This window comes from Nilaparvata lugens, chromosome 3 (assembly GCF_014356525.2).
Source record: "Nilaparvata lugens isolate BPH chromosome 3, ASM1435652v1, whole genome shotgun sequence".
NCBI classification, from domain to species: Eukaryota; Metazoa; Arthropoda; class Insecta; order Hemiptera; family Delphacidae; genus Nilaparvata; species Nilaparvata lugens.
The window spans coordinates 44,447,510-44,469,678 of record NC_052506.1 but is presented as its reverse complement, the minus strand read 5'-3'; the positions used below and the strand labels follow the sequence as shown (position 1 = coordinate 44,469,678).

At 35.2% G+C, this 22,169-nt stretch overlaps 1 protein-coding gene across 2 annotated transcripts in view; it reads right to left on the bottom strand.

The window, feature by feature from the left end:
* LOC120350453 (rRNA-processing protein UTP23 homolog) overlaps nucleotides 1–21,998 on the bottom strand; it is a 37,953-nt gene extending 15,955 nt beyond the window's left edge. The window contains exons 1-4 of one of the 2 annotated variants that reach the window (XM_039423851.1): nucleotides 21,729–21,998; nucleotides 14,502–14,598; nucleotides 13,510–13,633; nucleotides 1,099–1,248 (exon numbers count right to left, since the gene is read on the bottom strand). In XM_039423851.1, coding sequence (XP_039279785.1) covers nucleotides 1,099–1,248; nucleotides 13,510–13,633; nucleotides 14,502–14,598; nucleotides 21,729–21,848 — 491 coding nt within the window. In that variant the 5' untranslated portion in view covers nucleotides 21,849–21,998. The remainder of the gene's footprint in view (nucleotides 1–1,098; nucleotides 1,249–13,509; nucleotides 13,634–14,501; nucleotides 14,599–21,728) is intronic. The other variant, XM_039423852.1, reaches the window with a different exon arrangement.
* Between the last annotated feature and the right edge of the window lie 171 nt (nucleotides 21,999–22,169).

Sequence of the window (22,169 nt, the reverse complement as noted above, 5' to 3'; positions counted from 1 at the left end):
TGCCAAAATTCACTGGCCCTCATGACCAGCATAGCTTCCTATAGTGCTAAGCAGCTTTATTTTAGTAATCTCAAATAAGGTTGGTTACAGCCTGTTGGTCCTTCCCCAATCAAATTAAAGAATTGTGTTCTGTGTCTGTGTCAATAAATAAATACTAACTATGCTTTTATGCTTCTTTGCTTTTGTACTTCAGAGCGAAGCTCGGAGCCTCGATATTCTATAATATTATAAAGAAAAGAATTGGCTTATACATGTACGATATACGAAATATTATGTTTGACGCATAATGCCGTCTGAACTACTGAGCTGATTAAATTGAAGTTTTGTATTAAGATTCTTGATTTACCGAGGATGGTTATAGGTTTTTATAGTTATTCAAGATTTCAGTACGTCAATTTTTCAGTTTGTCAATTTTACAATTCGTCAGGTTTTTAGTTCCAGGTTTAATCAATGTTTCCTGGATATAAGGAGTTTGCATTTTACAACACAAACTTTTTCCCGTTGCAAAGCACAGGTTACCTGCTAGTCCAGTAAAAAGCATAGAATACAATCGACTTTCATCAGTCGATCAAATTACTGGTTCAGACCTTGAAATACAGTCGGCCATGGAACTCAAGGTACAGTCACGGACTCATATTGATCGCTGGACCGATTTGCCCCTTCCTCAGCATCAAGAAGCTACTATCTAAGCTTAGCAAAAACATTTTATCAACGAGCTTAGTTTTTGCCAACTATTTGAGTCAAGATACTAGCATACCGTAATTTTATAATATGAATACAGAAGAATAATAGGAATACAGCAGTCAGACATGTGCAGTTGCCTAATTCCAACTTTCGCTCGCTCCTACACTGAACAACTGAGGATCTTCTCATTAGACCATATCTGCTCCTTATCTGAGCTACGTACCTGTAGATCCTACCTATTTTCAGTGCAAGGAAATTTTATGAATTTTGAATAGTATCTCTCATCGAATTTCCTTCTAGCTGTTCAGCCTGAGTTAAATATTTGCAGTAGCAGAAGTCTTCGGTTTGGTTTAAAACATTCAACATTGGATTTTTGTTTAATAATTATTATTATGAACTTGATTACCAATTTACCTTTGAATGGCCTTCTGTTGTGCTACTTTCAGACTCAACTTGGATGGTTCTTCCAAGGTGGGTGCTTTCTGATGTAAGTACATAACAGGAGTTCCTGGAACATCTCGCACCACATCTTGCAGCTCTCTATCTTGAGTTGCAATTATATACCTGCGGAAAATACGTCTGATTGATTTTTACCCAGATAATATAATATATACTCAGAGAACATAATTATTAGTACAAGATACCGTATATCAAGCTAACTTATTAATTTGAAACCAGGTATTTGAAACCAGATATTTCCTATGGATCATTCAATATACCCTTCAGCAATAGTAGGTACTCATGTTCCAACCGTTATGTTTTTTGATGGACACAACGGTATCCCAGTCACAACGGCTCCACCTTTGTACATCTAGATGAGAAAATTTAGAAGAAGGAACTAATAAGTTTCTTATTAGTATTACTTTACATTGATTAAATCTTAATTTTGATACTGCTTCACCATAAAGCAATTTTCTAAGTGGAAGAGAAAAGTAAAAATTTGAAGTTGAACGCTGAAACAATCTATAATGATTCTGTTTTACCATGTTCCCCAAGCATTGAGATTCTCCACCATCAAAATTCGTACTTAAATAATTAAAAAAAGTGGAAATTTACAAAGGTATCAATGTGCTGAGTATAACTAAACATTCAGTGGTCAGGTGCTTTATTAATTAACCGGAGGGAACCTTGAAACTCTCTTTGATTTGTTGAAATTTTCACAGTTTCATCTTATTTGGTTCAACTACTGGTATAATAAGTGTGGTTAAACCGCGCCATCAATTTACAGATTCTTACAATTTTATAAGATACAAGATCTAACTCAGTATGGGACTTTCAATGATGGGCCTTGCTACTTCTAAGATTGTTCACAATCTTCTGTTTTTCCGAAAATTAGTTATTTCTTGCATTTTATATTTTCATAAATACAACATATTATAGAAAATATAATACATATACAGGATATAGCAACGCTACAAAAATTCAAATTAATTAAATAAAGCAATACATATTAGTGGGAATTATACCTATTATTTTAATAACACCATCATTACTACCTATTACTGAATTATACTATTATATATATATATATATATATATATATATATATATATATATATATATCAAGGAGGCACTGAGTTGGATTCAAAACTGCAGTCTTATCGGTTGAGAAAGGAGACTCAGTCTCCGAAAATTTCCCCCATTTCTTATGTGAGTTTTCAAGTGTTTTCAATCTATTTATATCGTGTCTCCTGTTTTAAATGATATAGCACATAACAGAAGACACTTCAAAGTTTGTAATATAAATCAAAACAGGAGACACAAGACATAAATAGATTGAAAACTTACATTAGAAACGGAAATTTTCGGAAAGTGAGTTTCCTTCCTCAACCGAGCACTAAGAGGGTAGCCTACAGTTTGAAATCAAAAGGTCGTGACCACAGAGTACGCACTGAGAGTCAATTGTAGCAGCAGAGACCACAGATTACGCGGTGCAGACGGATGGAGACAAAAAGGGTACAGATTCAGGGGACATTATGGGGTATTTAGGGGGAGGTTACAAACGGGATATTTAAGATTTGAGTGGGTTATGGATAAGGAAAGGTGTAGCTTATGAATTGATAGAAAATAGGAGATTTAAAATTAGAAATCAAAAAACAAAAAACAATTAGACTAAAATTGGAGAAAGGACTTGTAGAATTGAACTTGAATGAAATTTATTTTTATTGAACATTTAATATATATTTGATGGCTGTGAAATTTATTATATGATGAAATTTATTTAGTTCAATTTAATTAAACAGTTGGTGTAGAGTTGATAGCTACGGTACTATTGTTGTCTGCTGAGACCAGGACTGGAAGCAGCTCCAAGCACCCAAATAAAAGCCAATTCTGTTGTCTTGACATCTATGGAGGGGCTGTGGGAGGGAGGGTGGCAAGGACTTTGACTTTGAAGCATTGGTCAAAGTTCTTGTTGTGCTCAGAGCCATGGGTAGGGAAGTACTATTTTTAAAGGAAGCCCTGTGATTTTTGATCCGGAGGTTTAGGGCAGAGGTGGTTTCACCAATGTAGAAGGCAGGACAGAAGTTGCAGGAAAGGAAGTAGATGCAATTTTTGGAGATGCAATTACTGGATTGATGGATTTGGTGGGTGTAGTTGGTGATAGGACTTAAAGTGTCTTCTGTTATGTGTTATATATATATATATATATATATATATATATATATATATATATATATATATATATATATATATAGCATGAAAACACTTAAAAACTTACATTAGAACTACAGTTCCCGAAAATTTCCCCCATTTCTAATGTAAGTTTTTAAGTGTTTTCAATCTTAAGTCTCCTGTTTCAATTCATATTACAACCTTTAAAGTGTCTTCTATATATATATATATATATATATAATATATATATATATATATATTATATATATATATATATGGTTATTTGGGTATGACATATCATTGTATCTATGTTCAACGGATCTCGAAAACGGCTCTAACGATTTTGATGAAATTTGCAAAATAGTAGGTTCATGATATAAAAATTCGATTGCACTAGGTCTCATCCCTAGGAAAACTCGCTGAACGACATATTAAGAGGATAATTCATCCTTGGAAAACAGTTGAGACTTTAGTCGTCTGTGGATAATGGAAGTGATGAGCGAGTGCGTTTGTGAAAAATCAAAATATCTCATCCCCGAAATTCATAAGCTGACGTATAACCTGTAAAATATTAACACGACCTAAAGGATAAAGAAACCTTAAGGGTGTTTGAACAAAAAAAATTTCCACTTTTTTTTGTTGAAGTTCATTCAGTTAAAACCGAATATGCTATTCAAAAAATTAAAAAAAATTATTGTGGCCTATGTGTGACCTTGAAGTGTACATTTTGAGCATTTTTCGTACATACTGCAAATGCAAACAATAAACACCACAGCAATGAAACTTTAGGTCAATTATCTTCAAAATATGCTCTTTCAAGTCGTCCATTTTTTAATTACAAAATATTCCTGTTTTTTTTACAAAATATTGATTTTTTATTGCGTTTTATAGTGCAATCTTCAGTTTTATATTTATACTAGAATATGTGGGTTTTAACTCGCTAGCTAATGCGATTTTTTGTTTCTCATTATAAGTATCCGTTTGGAAATGTAGATTGTTTGTTTGAACAAGCAAATGTGTATACTTGCGCTCGTGCGCAAGCACCGCGTGTGCGTAAAGTATCGGGGAGGTAGGAGTGGGGCAGTTTCAGTAGCTGTCACCTTCGACTTGTACTGGCTGAGTTGCTGGGAGTAATGACCTTGGGGACTCCTTTCGTCTAGGTTTGCTTCGTGATTTTGTGACCGATTGCACTGACAATAAGCCTACACTAACACTGTGTCTGTGCACAAAGTAGAAGATTATCTTACATTCTCTTACTTCTTCTCTGTGGTATGTGTCAGTCATCGTCATTGAACTTCAACTTGTTCGTTCATCCTATTACATTAAGCGAGCAATTTCTGTTATTATTATATATATCTATTATATATTTATATCTGGTTATTTCTATATCTGGATATTTATGTTCCACGGATCTCGAAAACGGCTCTAACGATTTTCATGAAATTTGGAACATAGTAGGTCTATGATTAAAAAATTCGATTACACTAGGTCTCATCCCTGGGAAAACTCGCTGAAGGACATAAAAAGGATAATAATTATTCATCCTTGGAAAAACAGATGATAATTTCGTCGTATGTTGAAACAGAAGATTCGTGTGTGGGAGAGAAACAGAATTATTTCCAGCTGTGTAATCAATCAATCAGTGAGAAATTTTAATCGACTTGATCAAACTAATCTGATTTGTTGACATGACATGATAATCATTCTATACTAGAGTATATCATAATTTTCAAAGTTGGTGATTATTTGACAATTTTAATTAATTAGTGAGTGTTATTTTGTTATTCAATTTGGTTCGTAAACAATTTAAATTAGAACTTTTTGTTTTCAAATGTTTTGACTGAAAATTGAACCTGAATTCAAGTGTATGGAATAACATAACTTACTTTCTGGACTATGTATAGTGCATTAATCAAAATTCGGGGAAGAAACAGTTTTGGGCTGTGTCTGTTAGTCCTTCCCCAATCATTTTAAAAAATTGTGTTATTGTTTAAAATGCAATCTGTTTAGCGGAGCTCGGTGCTCAGATATTTTCTTTCTAACCCTACTTACTAGTCAACTTACCATCGTTATGAAATATTATTAAAACTAATTAACAAGTATTTTACACTAGTTGGATGAATTGCCCAACTCATAGATATAATCATATTATTAATTTTTATATTATAAACTATATGACTATAATTAACTCTATTTGCTCAATAGACTCTCCTTGAATTGCAGATTCATTATATGACTGAAATCAACAGTAGGTTAATTTTTTTATTCATAATATTCAGATAATTTATAATTAATTCAAAGTGGAAGATATTTTATTTGTTTGTATGATTCTACTAATAACCTGTATTCTATAGAAAAACGATCAAGTAGTCCTGCAGAAAGAAATAAATCATTATACGTTTTTAAAAGTTTTTATACATTTTATTCAACCATGATGTTTACCTTATATCTATCACACACTTGCTCTCTCTCAGAGGGAGAGAATGAAAGAAACACCCGATCGTGTTTTGATGGGACGGATGTTATTTTATATTCAGAGATTCGACAATAATTATAATTATATGTTGAAACACCGCCATTTATGTAGTTGCATCACAATATTATACTAACACTGTTATTGTTAAGGAATTCATACATGTTCGTGAGTGGTATCACGGAATAAATATACCATAGTAGTGCTTCTCTACTCTGTGGTGGTATGAAGGAGAAACAGAGATGGAAACAAATAAAGGGAGACAAAGTTATGAGAGCCGCCGGGTCCTGAAGAGCCGGAAATGCCAGAATGGGGCAGCAGGGTGGCTGCTGATACGTGATAGGTTCCTATTGTCTATGGGACTGAGTCACCTTTTTTGTTTACATCTCTAGGGTCTTCTAGAAAGTACTGGTTACTTCTGGTTTGTTTATTGTGTGGATAATAGGGAAGAAGCCTCCACCCTTCTGGATTGTTCTGGAATAAAAATGTTGGGTATAGAGGGATCGCTCGCCTAGTCAGTCAGTGTTAATAGTGAGTGATAAGCAAGACGTTCAGTGGTAAAGGAAAACAGTGTCAGCCGTACCCAAAGCCTGGCAGCTACTAGTGGTAACTGTGATAATTGTACAGTGACAGGTATAGTGATAATTGTTTAGTGACAGTTAAAGTGATAATTTATTGTATATTAACAGTATCGTAATAGTTACCTGTGTAGTGTAGTGATAATTTAATTATTATTGTCGTGACAGTTGTATCAAGATACAAGATACAGGACGGTGATACGGATACGCGAGCACGTGATACGGAATAGTGGTAAAGATACGTGATACGCGACCTGTGATACAGAGTCCGGGTAAAAGATACAGACAGTGATAGTGTTGCATGCTGTGTTAATAAACTGTAAATATTGGACTATGTTATAAGTGATTAATCTTTAATTAATGGTGGTTTGAGTGTGATATTTTTGGTTTTTATTCTGTTTTTAACCGTCCAAAATTTAAAATTCTTAGTTTTCGTTGTTTTTTAGTGAAAATGGACTAAATTTTTGGAAAGTGAAACCATAACCCTATTTCGGACATTTAAAATGTTATCTAAATTTAGGAGCAAAATAGTACAAGGAGTATCCTTAGTTTTTCTCTCCCAATCAGTGCTACTTTGTAAAAATTATAAATAAATAAATAAAATAAATATTGGCCATCTGAATACTTGTTAGTTGAGTGAATAATTTCCTGTAGTAGAGTTGATTATTTGTTATTTCGTGAGTCAATCGTTTCATCTATTTAGTTAAGAGTATTTTTTTTTTTTTTTGCATATATCTCGGAAACTATGCATCTTATGAACATTTGTATTTTGTGAAAAATTGAAGCTTACAAAATTACCAACAAGTTTTGTCCTTTACATTTTTTCCACTTATTACTTACATGCTTATATCTTGGAAACAATGTGTTCTATTGTCATAATCAACTTTATAAAAATGAAGCTTAATAAATTTCCTACTAGTTTTGTTTTAAAGAGGTTTTCGATAAATCCTATACTTTTCGAGATATTCATGTTCTAAAGTGATGCATTATCGAAAAACCAGTTTTTCTCCATTTTTTGCTCTTTCAAGTCTTATAACTTTTCAACAATTGATGAAACAAGAATGTGCTAGTTACGAGATTGTAGAGCATTCAATTATTTCTCATTTCATGTATAATTCGACTATTTCACGCATTCCCATACGACTGTTGCAACAGTTTTAGTTTTGAGAGTCATTCTCAAGATTTGCAACAAGTGACTTTCTTTGAATATCACACTATTCTCCCATCATAAATTGGCAGTGTGCTTGAGCATGAACATTCATATTGAGTACCTATTGGAACGTCTGCGGAACTAAACACAGAGGGTGTTTCTAAACTTCCTAGCAAACAAAGAACATTGATATCATTCACGAGGTATTATGACACTCAACCAAGCTGCTCTATAGTGAGATTCACTCAAAAATGTCAGCATTAGTTGAACGTGACGAGCTTCGATGTTATTTATTAGGTACGCAGACACACAACCAAGCAGCTTTACACTGATCAGCATTAGTTAAAGGTGAAACATTGATGCTATTCACTAGCAATACTGACTGTTGAAAGTGAACTACCCTTTAGAGTACCCAAGTCGGTCAGCATTGACTGAATGGGAAGCATTGATGTTATTCATGAGGATTGCTGGCAGTTGAAAGTGAATCTTCTCACAGTAAGTGGCTAGCCTCTTCAAGAGGCTTCAAGGGCCACGAATATTTTCAGGCCAGTCTACAACAATCAATTAGTTATGGAAACCAGCGACTGTGAATAGATTTTTTTATTTGGGGGTCAGTTCTTCTATGAAAGACTTACTATTTCGACTAACTTCTTTTGCGAGGGGAAGTGGTCTGGTGGTAAAGTGGGAAAAGAGAGAGAGATTGCATTGCAAGCTTCACTGCACTCAGCGCTACGAGTGTCAAACTTCCGAACTATGCTCCTCCAACGCCAAGGTTGGAAGCCATTCAAACGTTCTTAAGGGCTTGAAAGGTAAAATTATTCATTACAATTGATCAAAAATAATAATCATATTTAAAATAAAAACATATTTTTGCAATGTTTCCAAATTCATCAAAAAAGTTAATTTTTCTTTTAATCCTTCAACCCTAAAACTCTTTTAGCAGATGTACTCAGCTGCTGGGGGGGGGGCTCTTAATCAATCAGCTTATCTCACTAAAAATATTATCTAGAAATTTCAATCAACTTGATCAAACGATTTGTTGACATCACATGGTATATCATTCTAAATTAAAGTATATCATAATTTTCAGAGTTAATAATTATTTTACAGTTCGAAGTGATTAATGAGTGTTATTTTGTTATTCAATTTGGTTTATGAACAATCTAAATTGGAACTTTTCTGTTTTCAAATGTTTGGACTGAAAATTGGACCTGAATTTAAGTGTATGGAACATAACCTACTTTTTGGACTATTTATAAGTGTATAAATCAAAATTCGGGGAAGAAACATTTTTGGGCTGTGCATATTAGTCCTTCCCCAATTATTTTAAAGAATTGTGTTCTGTTTATCAATAAATAAATATAAACTATGCTTTTATGTTCTAAGCTTTTGTAATCCGGAGCGAAGCTCGGTGCCCCGATATTTAGTATTATACGAAAATGTATTATTACAGTGAATGTGCAGCATACCAATACCCTGATAGTGAAATAGTAATTACCCACATAGACTAAAAAAGTATGTTTGTGGGTCAATGAGTCCAGCATTTTGCCAATCCAAAATTTTTTATTGCTCTAATCTAATATCATAATGTTAAGTTGAATCAACTTAAACAATCATTCCTACACCCCCCCACAAATCCTCTCGCACACACACACACACACACACACACACACACACACAAACCTATACACTCACCCCCTCCACCCAATCATCACAATCACGTGTGTCAGCTGTGAAGAATCACCAAGCAGCACACAGAGAGTAAATTAAGAAGCGAAATTGTAGTTAGAGATTCCATAATCGGTTCATGGATAACTTAACAACGAGTAGTTCTGTGAACAGTAGACCTCACGCAGTATTCTCATCCACAAGTACCTGATTGAAATTATAGACCTTATAGCCCAGTCAACAAAGTGTTATAGAGGGAAAAGTTTGGAAGACAATTTTGACCCCGCAGTTCTGTTTAGGGTAGTGAGGAGGTAAACATATCAAAAGTCCCCACCCCTACCCCCTGTGCTAAGGGGTTCAAAGGTACCATTTTTTGGTTTCTCGCATATAACTAGAAAACTATGCATTTTACAGACATGACTATTCTATAAGAAATTAAAGTTTACATAATTTCCTATAATATTGATCACATTTTTTTCTATATCTCTTTCACTTTTCGAGATATCCGCTCTAAAAGATGTGACATTTTTGAAAAAACACATGTTCCCTCAATTTTTTGCTAATTTGGCTTTTATAACTTTTTAAATATCGATGGGAAAAATCCATGCTGATCATGAGCTTATATAGCATCGAATTCTCTTTAATTTGATGTATAATTTCACAAGTTTACGCACATCCCCACGGTTGTTGCAGCAGCTTCAGTGTTGAGTGTGAGATCTTCAGTTATGCAAAAATAGACCAATTTACAAAGGAATTTGGAGAGAATGTTTTGAACACAATTTTTGACTTTGCAGCTTTATTAGGACCAGTTAGGGGGTGAACATATCAAAAGTCCCCAACTCTATCCCTTGTGCTAAAGGGATGAGGGTGGTTTAAAAGCGGCATTTTTCAATGTTTTGCTTACACGCTCATATCTTGAGAAAAATGCGTTCAACCGACATGACTAACTATTTAGAAATGAAGCTTGATAAATTCTCTACAATATTAGTTCTGTGGTGATTTGTGATATCTCCAACAGTTTTCGAGATATACGCTTTTAAAAGTGTAAAATTGTTAAAATAACAGCTTTAAATCCTATTTTTTTATGTTTCAGGGCCTACAACTCTCCAACAATGCATCGTAAAAATGAATGCTCACTGTAGATTTGTAGAGCTTTGTTTTCTCTTTAATTTGATGTATTATTTAACTACTTAGAAACTGTTTACTTATTCTTGATTGCACCATGGTTGAAAAGGCTCACTCACAAAGACATGATGTTGAAAATACAAAATTAGGAATCTTCATGCCAATTCATATAGAACTTGATAGTTTGGCATCATTTTCCAACTTTCAAATGAAGTGCCAGCCGGAATGGTGATTTCTTGTGGAGTGGAGTTGAGGGGATAGGTTGTCGTGACCGTAGACGACTACTTGTACCCTCGTAAAATATATATATTTATCCTCGTATATGCTATTGCCGTCAAGTTGTCCCCTCGACTACTTGACACCTACTGGACCGAAGGTGTCAACTAGTCATGACCGTAAACGACAACTTGACACCTCACACCCTCATGACAGGGTGTCCCCCCGACTAGTTGTCAACTCCTCAGAAAGGATACAACTAGACGGGTATGACTCACGTCTACTTGTCCCCTAAAAACCTGTTTTAAAACGGGACAAGTAGTCGGGGTGGCACCTAGTCGCGTACCCTTCGTTCCACTTCCAATAAGTCAGCTTGGGGCCTGCGGTATCTCCAAGTATAAAAAAATAATATCGAACTGGTTGACGACCTTGGATAAGGATCAATGTATTCTGAAATCGATTTACCAACCATAGTTTTAATTGCATTTTATTTATTTTTTTCTCCTTTTCTCAAATTTGTTTTAACAAAGCCGTAGTGCATTCGTGTGACGTCAGCACAGGTAGGGCTCCTACACCAATAGAAACACTAGCTGATATAGATCAGCTGAAATCAATGAATTTTTATTGGTGTAGGAGCCCTACCTGTGCTGACGTCACACGAATGTACTACGGCTTTGTTTACGGAAGTAGTGATTTATTACAGCTGGTAACTTTAGATGCTAAATCATATTATCACAATATGATCTTGAATCATGATGATCATCTTTCTGGTCAGAAACCATCCCCAATATTCACACAGCATACCCCCAAAGTTTCATGCCGTTCTGTCAAGTAGTTTTTACGTCTATAGGGAACAAACAAACGAACACACAAACAGACATTCATTTATATATATATAGAAGATAGAGAAATAGATATATGAAAAATATATTGTTGATAATAACTATAATAAACAAATTCGAGAAAAGGAGAACAAAAAAATAAATAAAATGCAATTGAAACTATGGTTGGTAAATCGATTTCAGAACACATTGATCCTTATCCAAGGTCGTCAACCAGTTCGATATTATTCACTACGGCTTTGTTTACGGAGGTAGTGATTAAATACGTCACCCTGTGATAAATTGTGTACTGGTATTAAAACGGTAGTTTGTCTATTGACAATCAACAACTATGAAAACATTAAATTCATCTTTGAAACACTGATTTAACCTATCTAATTCTTAAAATACAACACTTTACTGATAGATATTACTACCAATTGATTGAGAAGAATATGTTTTCGGAATAATAAATGCTACATGACTAAGCACTTAGGAAGTCCGTATTGAGATGTAAATAAAAATATTGATTATCAGAATTTCATGATTCACCAAATAAAGACAAGTGTGACATCAGATACATTGACTTTTTGGCGGTACAAAGTTCGTCGGGTCTAGAATAATTTATTGACCGAGCGAAGTGAGGTCTAAGATTCAAGTCGACGGTTTGGCATTTCCCTTAATGTTTAAATGTTTAACGGCGCATTTACGGCGAAACGCGGTAATAGATATTCATGAAATTTGACAGGTATGTTCCTTTTTACTTTCCTTGCCCTATTACCATAGGTAAGGAAAGTATTGCTTTCCAAAAAAATTTGAGGTACCCTAATTTCATATTTTCTATACGTTTCAAGGTCCCCTCAAGTTTTCTATACGTTTCAAGGTCCCCTGAGTCCAAAAACATGATTTTTGGGTGTTGGTCTGTGTGTGTGTGTGTGTGTGTTGTGTGTGTGTGTGTGTGGTGTGTGTGTGTGTGGTGTGTGTGTGTGTGTGTGTGGTGTGTGTGTGTGTGTGAACACGATAACTCCATTCCTAATCAACCGATTGACTTGAATTTTAAACTTAAGGTCCTTATACCATGAGGATCTGACAATAAGAAATTCAAAAAAATTGAATTCAAAATGGCGGAAAAAATGGTGGATAATTACTAAAAAACCATGTTTTTCACGGTTTTCTCGAAAACGGCTCTAACGATTTTCTTCAAATTTATACCATGGATAGCTATTTATAAGCCCTATCAACTGACATGAGTCTCATTTTGGGAAAATTGCAGGAGCTCCGTAATATTCCTGACAAGAATGAATTTTGTTAAATTTCTATCACGATTTTCTCAAAAATGACTTGAACGATTTTTTTCAAATTCATACCCTGTATAGTTATATATCAGCTCTATTAACTAGCATGAGTTAATAATTTCTATTAACTGAGAAATTAACAGGGGGTCCTCCCCATCCTTGAGAAATTTACTTTTTACTTTTTAACTACGTAGAAACAGACTGGATGTTGAAAGAGCCTCAAAATATTTGCCTAGCATTAGTGACAAGTTATTTGTAATCTTGAGTAATCAATACACTTCAAGCCGGTTCAATTTTTATATGAAACATCTTTAAACTTATATTATTATATACAATATAAACTTATTTATTAACTTATATTATTAATAAACTTATTTATGCTAAGATATTTTATCTAAGCAAGTGCTTAGAATTCAATTCTACATCATAACCAGTAATAAAAATTACTTGATCCCTCCTCCCTACGCCGCGGGGGTGTTAGTCGTGCCAACTAGTGCTCTGTAGGTGACAAGGAGTCGGGGTGACAACTTGACGCCAGCGTGCAAGGTATCATGTAGACGTGAGCCATCCCCGTCTACTTGTCTCCTTTCTAAGGAGGTGACAACTAGTCGAGGGGACACCCTGACGCGAGGGTGCGAGGTGTCAAGTTGTCGTTTACGGTCATGACTAGTTGGCACCTTTGGTCCAGTAGGTGTCAAGTAGTCGGGGGGACAACTTGACGGCAATGGCATATGACCAGGTGTCAAGTAGTCGGGGTGACAACTAGACGGCTACCCGGAACGAACATTTGACATGATAACGTGACATAGATAGGAGATATTCTTCATATCACAACCACATGCTGACCGAATGTTTCGTGGAAGGCCTGAATGGTGAAATTACTTACCTATTTGGATTATTTTCTCCAATCATCGAAGTAAAACAAGCCGAACCACTAATTGATTTCTTGTGTTCACATTGATGGACTGAAAACTGTTTGATTATCAAACTTGTTCCGAATAAGGCTTTTCCTGAAACAGACAGACATTTTGAATAGATTCCCAAAAACATAAACTCAAATTAGAAAGGAAAAGTAGGGAAATGAATGAGAACTTTCCTTTCGAATGACCGAGCGAGTCGCGAGGCATTCAGGCATTAGATCTTCATGAGGTCTGGTCACTTGTGTTGCCAGCCGGCACACCAGATTCTGGCAACCGGATAGTCTATCACTCGAGTTGCCAACATTGATGTCCCAGCATGTTTTACACACTGCCGCCAATGGCTGCTCTTTGGTGTTCAACTGGCGACTTAGTCTAGAGGTCTACTGTAATGCGAGCCTAATATGAACTCTCTCCCAGCGGAGAGAATTTTCCTTGCTGGGAAGTAGCTTTGTCATTTGACTTGCTAGCAAGTTAAGCACATCGTTCGATGTTATTCTGATTTTATTTTCTGACAATAAAGATGATTTGATCTGATTAAAGCAGTGGGTTGTATTTATAATACCTAGACCGTATTGATCACTCGCTAGTTGGATTAAGATCATTGAGCAGCAGGTGAGCAATGAGTTTTACAACTCATTCATGATTGAGTCTGAACTTCCAGATAATTAGGAGCCCACCTAAAGCTACAACAAATCCATTGTTGTAGCTCCATTCATACTCCAACAACAACCTTTCCATTACCCATGCACAAGCCAGGAGCTTAGTGGGCATCACTTTCAGAAAACATAATACCGATGTTATACGGAATAGGTAAAATAGCCGTCGCATAGGCTTATCATTTAATATCTCATCTGTAGGTTTGTACTCCAGAAAGCTACATATAAGAGCTGATGAATAAATATGAAAAAATTAACAAACGTGCTTATTTGTAATTTTACTGGGAAAACAATAAACTTACCTAACTTCTCTGTTTCCATTATGACACATTTTGTGGTTAGAAGTTTTATTTCTACTCCAAGATAATTGGTTAGTTGGTCTTGAATATTCACCTTGTTCTGAAAATGAAAATTCAGAGTTCAAGAAAATGTTCACCGCATTTACTCAATAAAATAATCACAAGATTTAAAGATCTGTACTGGCTAATCAAAAAGCGTCTCCACATTCGACATTGTTAATATACGTCAGTCTTTTCTACAGAAGAAATCTAAAAACAATAATCGTAGATATTTTATTTTTTTCTAAAAGATGAGAAACTAATCTTGGAAAATTAGTAAAATATTAATGTCTCAAACATCTTAGTATCGTGCTGATTGGAGTTAATCATCGTTGGATGTTTCAGGAAACATGATTTATGAGTGTAGTTTCCGGCCGAAGTATTCAAACCCACATCTACAATAGAGCGGCACTTAATTTTATAATAAAGGGGAACAACTCCTTCCTGGTGTTGAAGTTTGGTCCTAGGCCGTAATCTATTACTATTAGTTACTGTTTATTATTGTAGTCTATTTATGATACAGCGTGGCTAGTCTCTACAGTCGTCACATACGAATTACACATTAAGGTTCACCGTACGGTAAACCAGGGTGACTTTGTACTAGTTTTGGGGAGTTAAAATTTCAAATAGCTTGCAATCGATACTCAAGTTGAAACTAATCATTGGAATTTATTTTTAAAAATCATAGGTACAGACATTAAATAAAAAGAGTACATTAAAAATACAAGAGATCAATTTTTTCAGTTATCAAATATGTGAGTAAATTTTACTGTTAGTGTTGATCAAAACTTGAAAATTTAAAATTAGATACCTCTTTGAAAATTAAAAATCCAAGTACCCTTTTCTAAAAAAAAAATTTATTCACATATTTCGACATATCAATGCAATTTTCAAGTGTTTGTTTTTAATAAAAAGTGCTTGGATTTTTTAAATTTCAAATGTAATTATTTATTTCATTTTTGTAAAATTTCCTAGTATTTCCTATAAGTGGAATATGTTTGAAACTGTTCGAGTTATTCCGCCATTCATTTTCTATTTAATTTATGTTTCGAAATGAGACTGTTATAAGAAGTTGGATTAATATAACAGATCCAAGACGGCGGGCAGAAATTTTAAAGCGACAAAAAGTAGTTTTAGGATCCCCAATGGAACCTATAGTCGAATTGTCTTTGTCATGAAATATTAAGCTGTTTCCATAATTTTCACCAACCCTGCGAGTTCTCCAACTCAGAGGGTCACCAGGATATGACTAGTAACAGAATCCAAACCAGTTCTACTATGGATATACCAATTGAAATATAATAAAAAGACAAAAATAGAATGAACTCGGTTGATACACCATTGTCAATCTCTGATAATCATCAGCGAAATCTCTCAGATGGAATCTCTGAGTTTATCAGAGATTGATAATGGTGTAACAACCGAAACCGGTCTTTCTACTTTTAACATCTGAGGTTTTGACTATTTCTTTTTTTTACTTATCATGAATAGTTACCACTATATTATCAACTTCTCAACTACACAAAAAAATAAAAATAAAAAAGTAGCATTAAGTCTTTTAAAAATTGGCTCTCCAATTTGAAGTTTTCTGACAACTAAATCACAGGATGAAACAGGTACATTGGTTCTATAGCTATAGTTCAACTAATATATCGAAAGTCGGCAGGATATCAATCGTAGAACCTTGATAATGATTAGAGCTATGGTTATCGATGTTGAAGATCGATTTCGGATAACGAATATCGAGGATAAAGTCAATATTACAACTTATGTTATTGGTGAGTTCATTTTATTTCTGCCTTTTTCAATTATATACCTATAATATCCATAGTTGAACTGGTTCGGATTCTATTACTAGTTATATACAATAATAAACTCATTAGGCTAGATTTAATGAATCATTAGATAAGTGTTATGGCGGAAGGTAAATTAGGAGTGTTGGCTATATTGCTTTCAAAAGAAGAAGATGAGAAAGTAGATTTATTTATTATTCAGCGTATGGCTCTACGACACAAATCTTTATGTCATCTAACATAAGTCACATATATAAACAATGAAGTCATCTTAGTCATTAGTTAAAAAAAAGATAGAACACAAATTAAAATAAAATTTTAAAAGTTATAAACATATATCTAGTCGGTTTAAATAGGCCACTGCATCTGGTGTAGCTACCAGGAAGTCATCCAGCCTGCCCTCATAAGCTGTTCTTGTGCACACTGTTATTGTTTGCAATGTGTCTTATTGTTTGCACAGCGCCACACTCACAAAAAGGTGTTGGAGCCTTTCCCCACTTGTGAAACGCATAGGCACATCTTCCATGCTGAGTTCGGATCATGTTAAGAGCTGACCATAGTTTGCGAGGCAAATCAAAACCTGGTGGCTTTTCGGTGATACATGGGGTAAGATCGATTTGCCTTGCATGCCATTCTTATTGCCAGGCGTCTGTTAAACTGAACCCACCATCCAGAGCATGTAATGCCGTTCTAGTGGGAGGCTTTCGAGACGCCAGGCGGATTTGATTGGCATATTCTATATCCCCATGTATTGGCAAGTTTTGATTTTGCAGGATCTTATTGAACTCTCAGTATGGCTTCAGCCGTGATTGAGAACAGACGTGCTGCAGTAGAGCTCTGTTATCTAAAACTGATTTGATAGTGCCGTTTTGTTTTCGTTCAAACGATCTAGTAGTGAGCTTTCAAGTTATAGAATTATTAGCAAGTACAATCTTAAAGCGTTCGTCCTGTCTACGTAAAGTGACTTCGTTGAAGATTTTCACTTCGTTACTGAACATAAAAATGTCGTGTGGTGTATGCCGTAAGTCTTTGAGGAGCGAGAACACTCCTCTAATCAGTTGTGGAATTTGCAATGTTTTGTTCCATTGTAAGTGTGTCAATATCAAGTTTCTGAAAGATTCGGATAACGTGTGGAAGTGTCCTACTTGTCTTGACGCACTAAGGAAGAGTGTAGTGCTCAACCCACCAATCAAAACATCTGAGGATGAGATTACCCTGCCTTCCATTATGAAAAAGCTCAGCGATATAGAGGAGCAATCGAAGCAACTGGAGAAGGATCTAGGAGGATCCATTAATTTCTGCCACAACGATGTTGAGAGCATATTAAAAAAAAAATCGAGGTACAGGACAGCAAATTGAACGTATATTTACAAAAAATAGACAAACAAAATGAAGAAATAGCATTCTTAAAAATCAAAATCTTAAACTTCAAAAACAAGTATGCGATTTAGAACAATATTCGAGAGTAAACTGTGTCGAAATTCAAGGAATTCCAACTGAAGTGAATGAGGACGTGAAAAGCCTGGTGTTAGCAGTGAGCAAAGCGTTGGATCATCCGATCGACGAGAAGCTGATCGACAACTGTCACCGACTTCCATCCAAAGACAGAGACAGACCGCCTGCAATTATAGCCAAATTCGTGAGGCGTTTCGACAAGGAGGCCCTGCTGCAAAAAAGAAGAATAAAGAGGAACTTCTCTACGCGACACCTTGGGCATCAGCAGATCTCTCCAATCTACCTGAACGAGAGCTTATGTCCCGAAAGAAGACGTCTCCTAGCGTTGGCGAAAAAGGCTAAAGGTGAGGGAAGTACTTGTGGGTGCGAAATGGCAAGGTGCTAGCTAGGCGCACGGATGGACAACCTGTAATTGTCATAGAGACCGTCCAGGATTTGAATAAGTTAGTTGACACGTCCAAGTAGTACAAATATTGTTACTAATAATAATAATGGTTTTTTCCCTATTTCTTATTTTATTTTATTATTATTCTTTTATTTTTTCATGAACTTACTGCAATTTAAGACTACAATATTCTTAATTTTTTTAAATCTCAGTTACATGCTTTCAACGCTATACATTTATTTCTTTATACTACAAGTGTTTTTGTGCACTCATCTTACATTTTTTAAATTTAATTACCACCTATTTTGATAGTTTTTAATGGAAGACGGTGATAAATCTTTTCTATGTTTGCACTTGAATATCAGGCGTATGAGGGGAAATTTTGATTCATTATTACTGGAACTGAGCTTACTAGATTCACTTCCATATGTTGTTGTATTGAGCGAAATTTGGATTTATGATCATGAAATAGATTTTTTTAAATAGATGGCTATATATGTTATGCAAACTGCAACAATTCTTATAGAGCAGGGGAGTTGCTGTTTATGTCAAGAAAGAGTTAAGAGTAGATTTTGAGAAGCTCAACTTAAATTCGGCTGATGGAATTAAATTGCATTGTAATATAAACAATTTTGAGATATGTTTTTTGGCATTCTATAGATTTACGGGAGTTGAAATAGACTCTTTTTTAAACGACCTGAGCGACGCTTTAGTCAAAACAGAAAATGAATTCGTTATCATCACTGGAGATATGAACATAGATTTAACAAGTCCCGCTGCTATAGTGGACATTTATCCAGCTCTTTTGAGAATCTCTCCAAATCTGCTTTTTTGAAATTCCATCTTGGTTCGGGTGTGGATCTTACAAGTGGGATTTGAATGCCTATCTCTATGAGAGCTGGGTGATGCTGACTGTGGGGGAAGTCACAGATAACTTTCCGGGTTGCTGGCAGTGGTTGGCCTTTGCTATCACTTGAAGTAAAACATATGCCATGCTGCCGATCTGAAAGTAAACTTATCTTTAGCATCAAATAGTAAATTCAGATTCTCATCTTGAGCCCATTCGACCACTGCTTCACCATTTCCGTCAGATGTCTTATATCTCCACTGTTCGTAGTGGCTATTGAAATCACACCATAGACTGCAGGATGTGGTTGTATTGGAATCACTCCAGGTGACCATATAATGCCTGGTGGTTTGTAGATATTTGTCACTGTTATGCTTCCTATTTTGACTACAACAGAATGGATGTCGTTGTGTGTCAGCGTACCTAATAAATAGCATCGAAGCTCGTGACGTTTAACTAATGCTGACATTTTAGAGTGAATCTCACTATAGAGCAGCTTGGTTGAGTGTCATAATACCTCGTGAATGATATCAATGCTCTTTGTTTGGTAGGAAGTTTAGAAACACCCCCTGTGTTTAGTTCCGCAGACGTTCCAATAGGTACTCAATATGAATGTTCATGCTCAAGCACACTGCCAATTTAAGATGGGAGAATAGTGTGATATTCGAAGAAAGTCACTTGTTGCAAATCTTGAGAATGACACTCAAAACTAAAACTGTTGCAACAGTCGTATGGGAATGCGTGAAATAGTCGAATTATACATGAAATGAGAGATAATTGAATGCTCTACAATCTCGTAACTAGCACATTCTTGTTTCATCAATTGTTGAAAAGTAAGACTTGAAAGAGCGAAAAAATGGAGAAAAACTGGTTTTTCGATAATGCATCACTTTAGAACATGAATATCTCGAAAAGTATAGGATTTATCGAAAACCTCTTCCAAACTAAACTTGTAGGAAATTAATTAAGCTTCATTTTCATGTAGTTGATTATGTCAATAGAACACATTGTTTCCAAGATATTTGCATGTAAGTAATAAGTGGGAAAAATGTAAAGGACAAAACTTGTTGGTAATTTTGTAAGCTTCAATTTTTCACAAAATACAAATGTTTATAAGATGCATAGTTTCCGAGATATATGCAAAAAAATTACTCTAAACTAAATAGATGAAACGATTGTCTCACGAAATAACAGATAATCCACTCTACTACAGGCAATTATTGACGCGCCCACCTTTTATCTGTCAAAACAGAAGTCACCCATACAATGCTCACCACAGTCAATGAATACAGAACAGTGTTCTGTGTTCTGTATTCATTCACAGTCTGGTTATTAGACTGTGAGCTCACTGTCATTCTGCTACTGTTTTACGGTGCAGAAAATGGTGTTTCAGATCACCTGATCATGAAGTTTTTTCAAGATCATTTTGAAAATGATCCAAATCATAGCATTGGATTCAAAGCATAACGTCTCCCATGTTTACATAATCAATATCGGGGACCGAGCTTCGTTCTGGAGTACAAAAGCATAAAAAATGTATTACGACGAAGAAATTATAATAACATTCATACAGAAATGTTCTATATAATCACAGTAAATTGAGATTAATAACAAGAATGTGCTAATTACGAAATTGTAGAGCATTGAATTATATTTCATTTCATGTATAATTTGACTATTTCACGCATTCCCATACGACTGTTGCAGCAGCTGGTCTCTGCCCACTGCACCATAGGCCTATCATACTAGGACCGGTATAGGAACGTGACCGGCTCGTAACATGCACACCTATGCCCACTGCTTTACACGTTATAAACGGGTTATATCCGCGTATATAACGGGTATACAACGCGTATGATGACCGTTCATACCCCATCCACTGGCGTGCATATCACTTACAACCGGGTCTACAACGCGGTACATACGTGGCTATACACCGGTCGTAAAACGGAACAGAACCTGCAAAATATTTTTTTCGAGAAATTGTACGGTGACCGGTCATGGCACGTTCTATACGGTACGGTTACGGACCGGTCTAGTAGACATTGCCAGGCAATATATACGTGAACTATTCTTTGTTGCATGTGCTGTTTCTATAACGGTCCTAGTATGAATACGGTGCAGTGGGCAGAGACATTAATAAACATACCTTAACCCCTTTCATCCCAAACCAAAAACTAACCCCCTAACCTACTCTTTTCCTTTGAAACACTAATAATAACTCAACCTGATATCATTCTAACCAGCGTAATTCTAGGTCCAGAGGTGTGTGAAAAGTTTTGATCAAATGAGATTAGTAAAAATAATTATTTTTGTAATTAGTGATGTGTGGCTGCCGTTTAACTTTTACAATCAAAATAACATACGGTAACCTACTAGGCCTACATCGATTCCAACCAAAAATTTAATGACAGGTAAGTTATATCGACATGGACCTAGACTTGGGACAAAACTTTATATATGTGTCTACATTACGAAAAATAAATACAGTACAACTTTTCTGATCCATACAAAGAGTTTTATTCACTTTATTGAATGAGTTTTATTAATAAACGGAAGTTTCGCTGCCGCACTCTGTAGGTTAGGTACTTCATTTTGTGATCATGACATGCAATCTATTTTTTTATAATTATCATGTTTTGAGCATGTATGCTTCAAAAACATAATATAAAATGTGAAGATTACGAACAATATAATTAAAAATATTCTACCTGTAATGCAGCATAGCAGAATGTTCCATCAATAAGCACTTGGAATGGCTTTCGGAAACCAAAATTGTTAGAGTAGAAGTTCAGATATTTATTGGCTTTTTTCTGGCGATTAATTCTCATTTTTAATAGAAACGATCAATCACAGAATAAAGATATAAAATTTCACAGTGAGCTATTGCCATGAAAGCATAATGAAATAAACATAAAGATAAAACCTTATTAGAGTTTAGACGGGGAACCACCATAGCATCGACAAACCATAACCACAGTATACATACGTACGGAAACGGGCTATACATGACGCCCAAAATCCGCCATTGTTAGGAAGCGCGCATTGATAGTATGGCTTCTGGTAGGTTGGATAACTATTATGACAACGGATCAATGATTTTTTTTTTTTCGGGTTTTTTTTTTCACTGCCACGAGCCAATCAGAAGGACA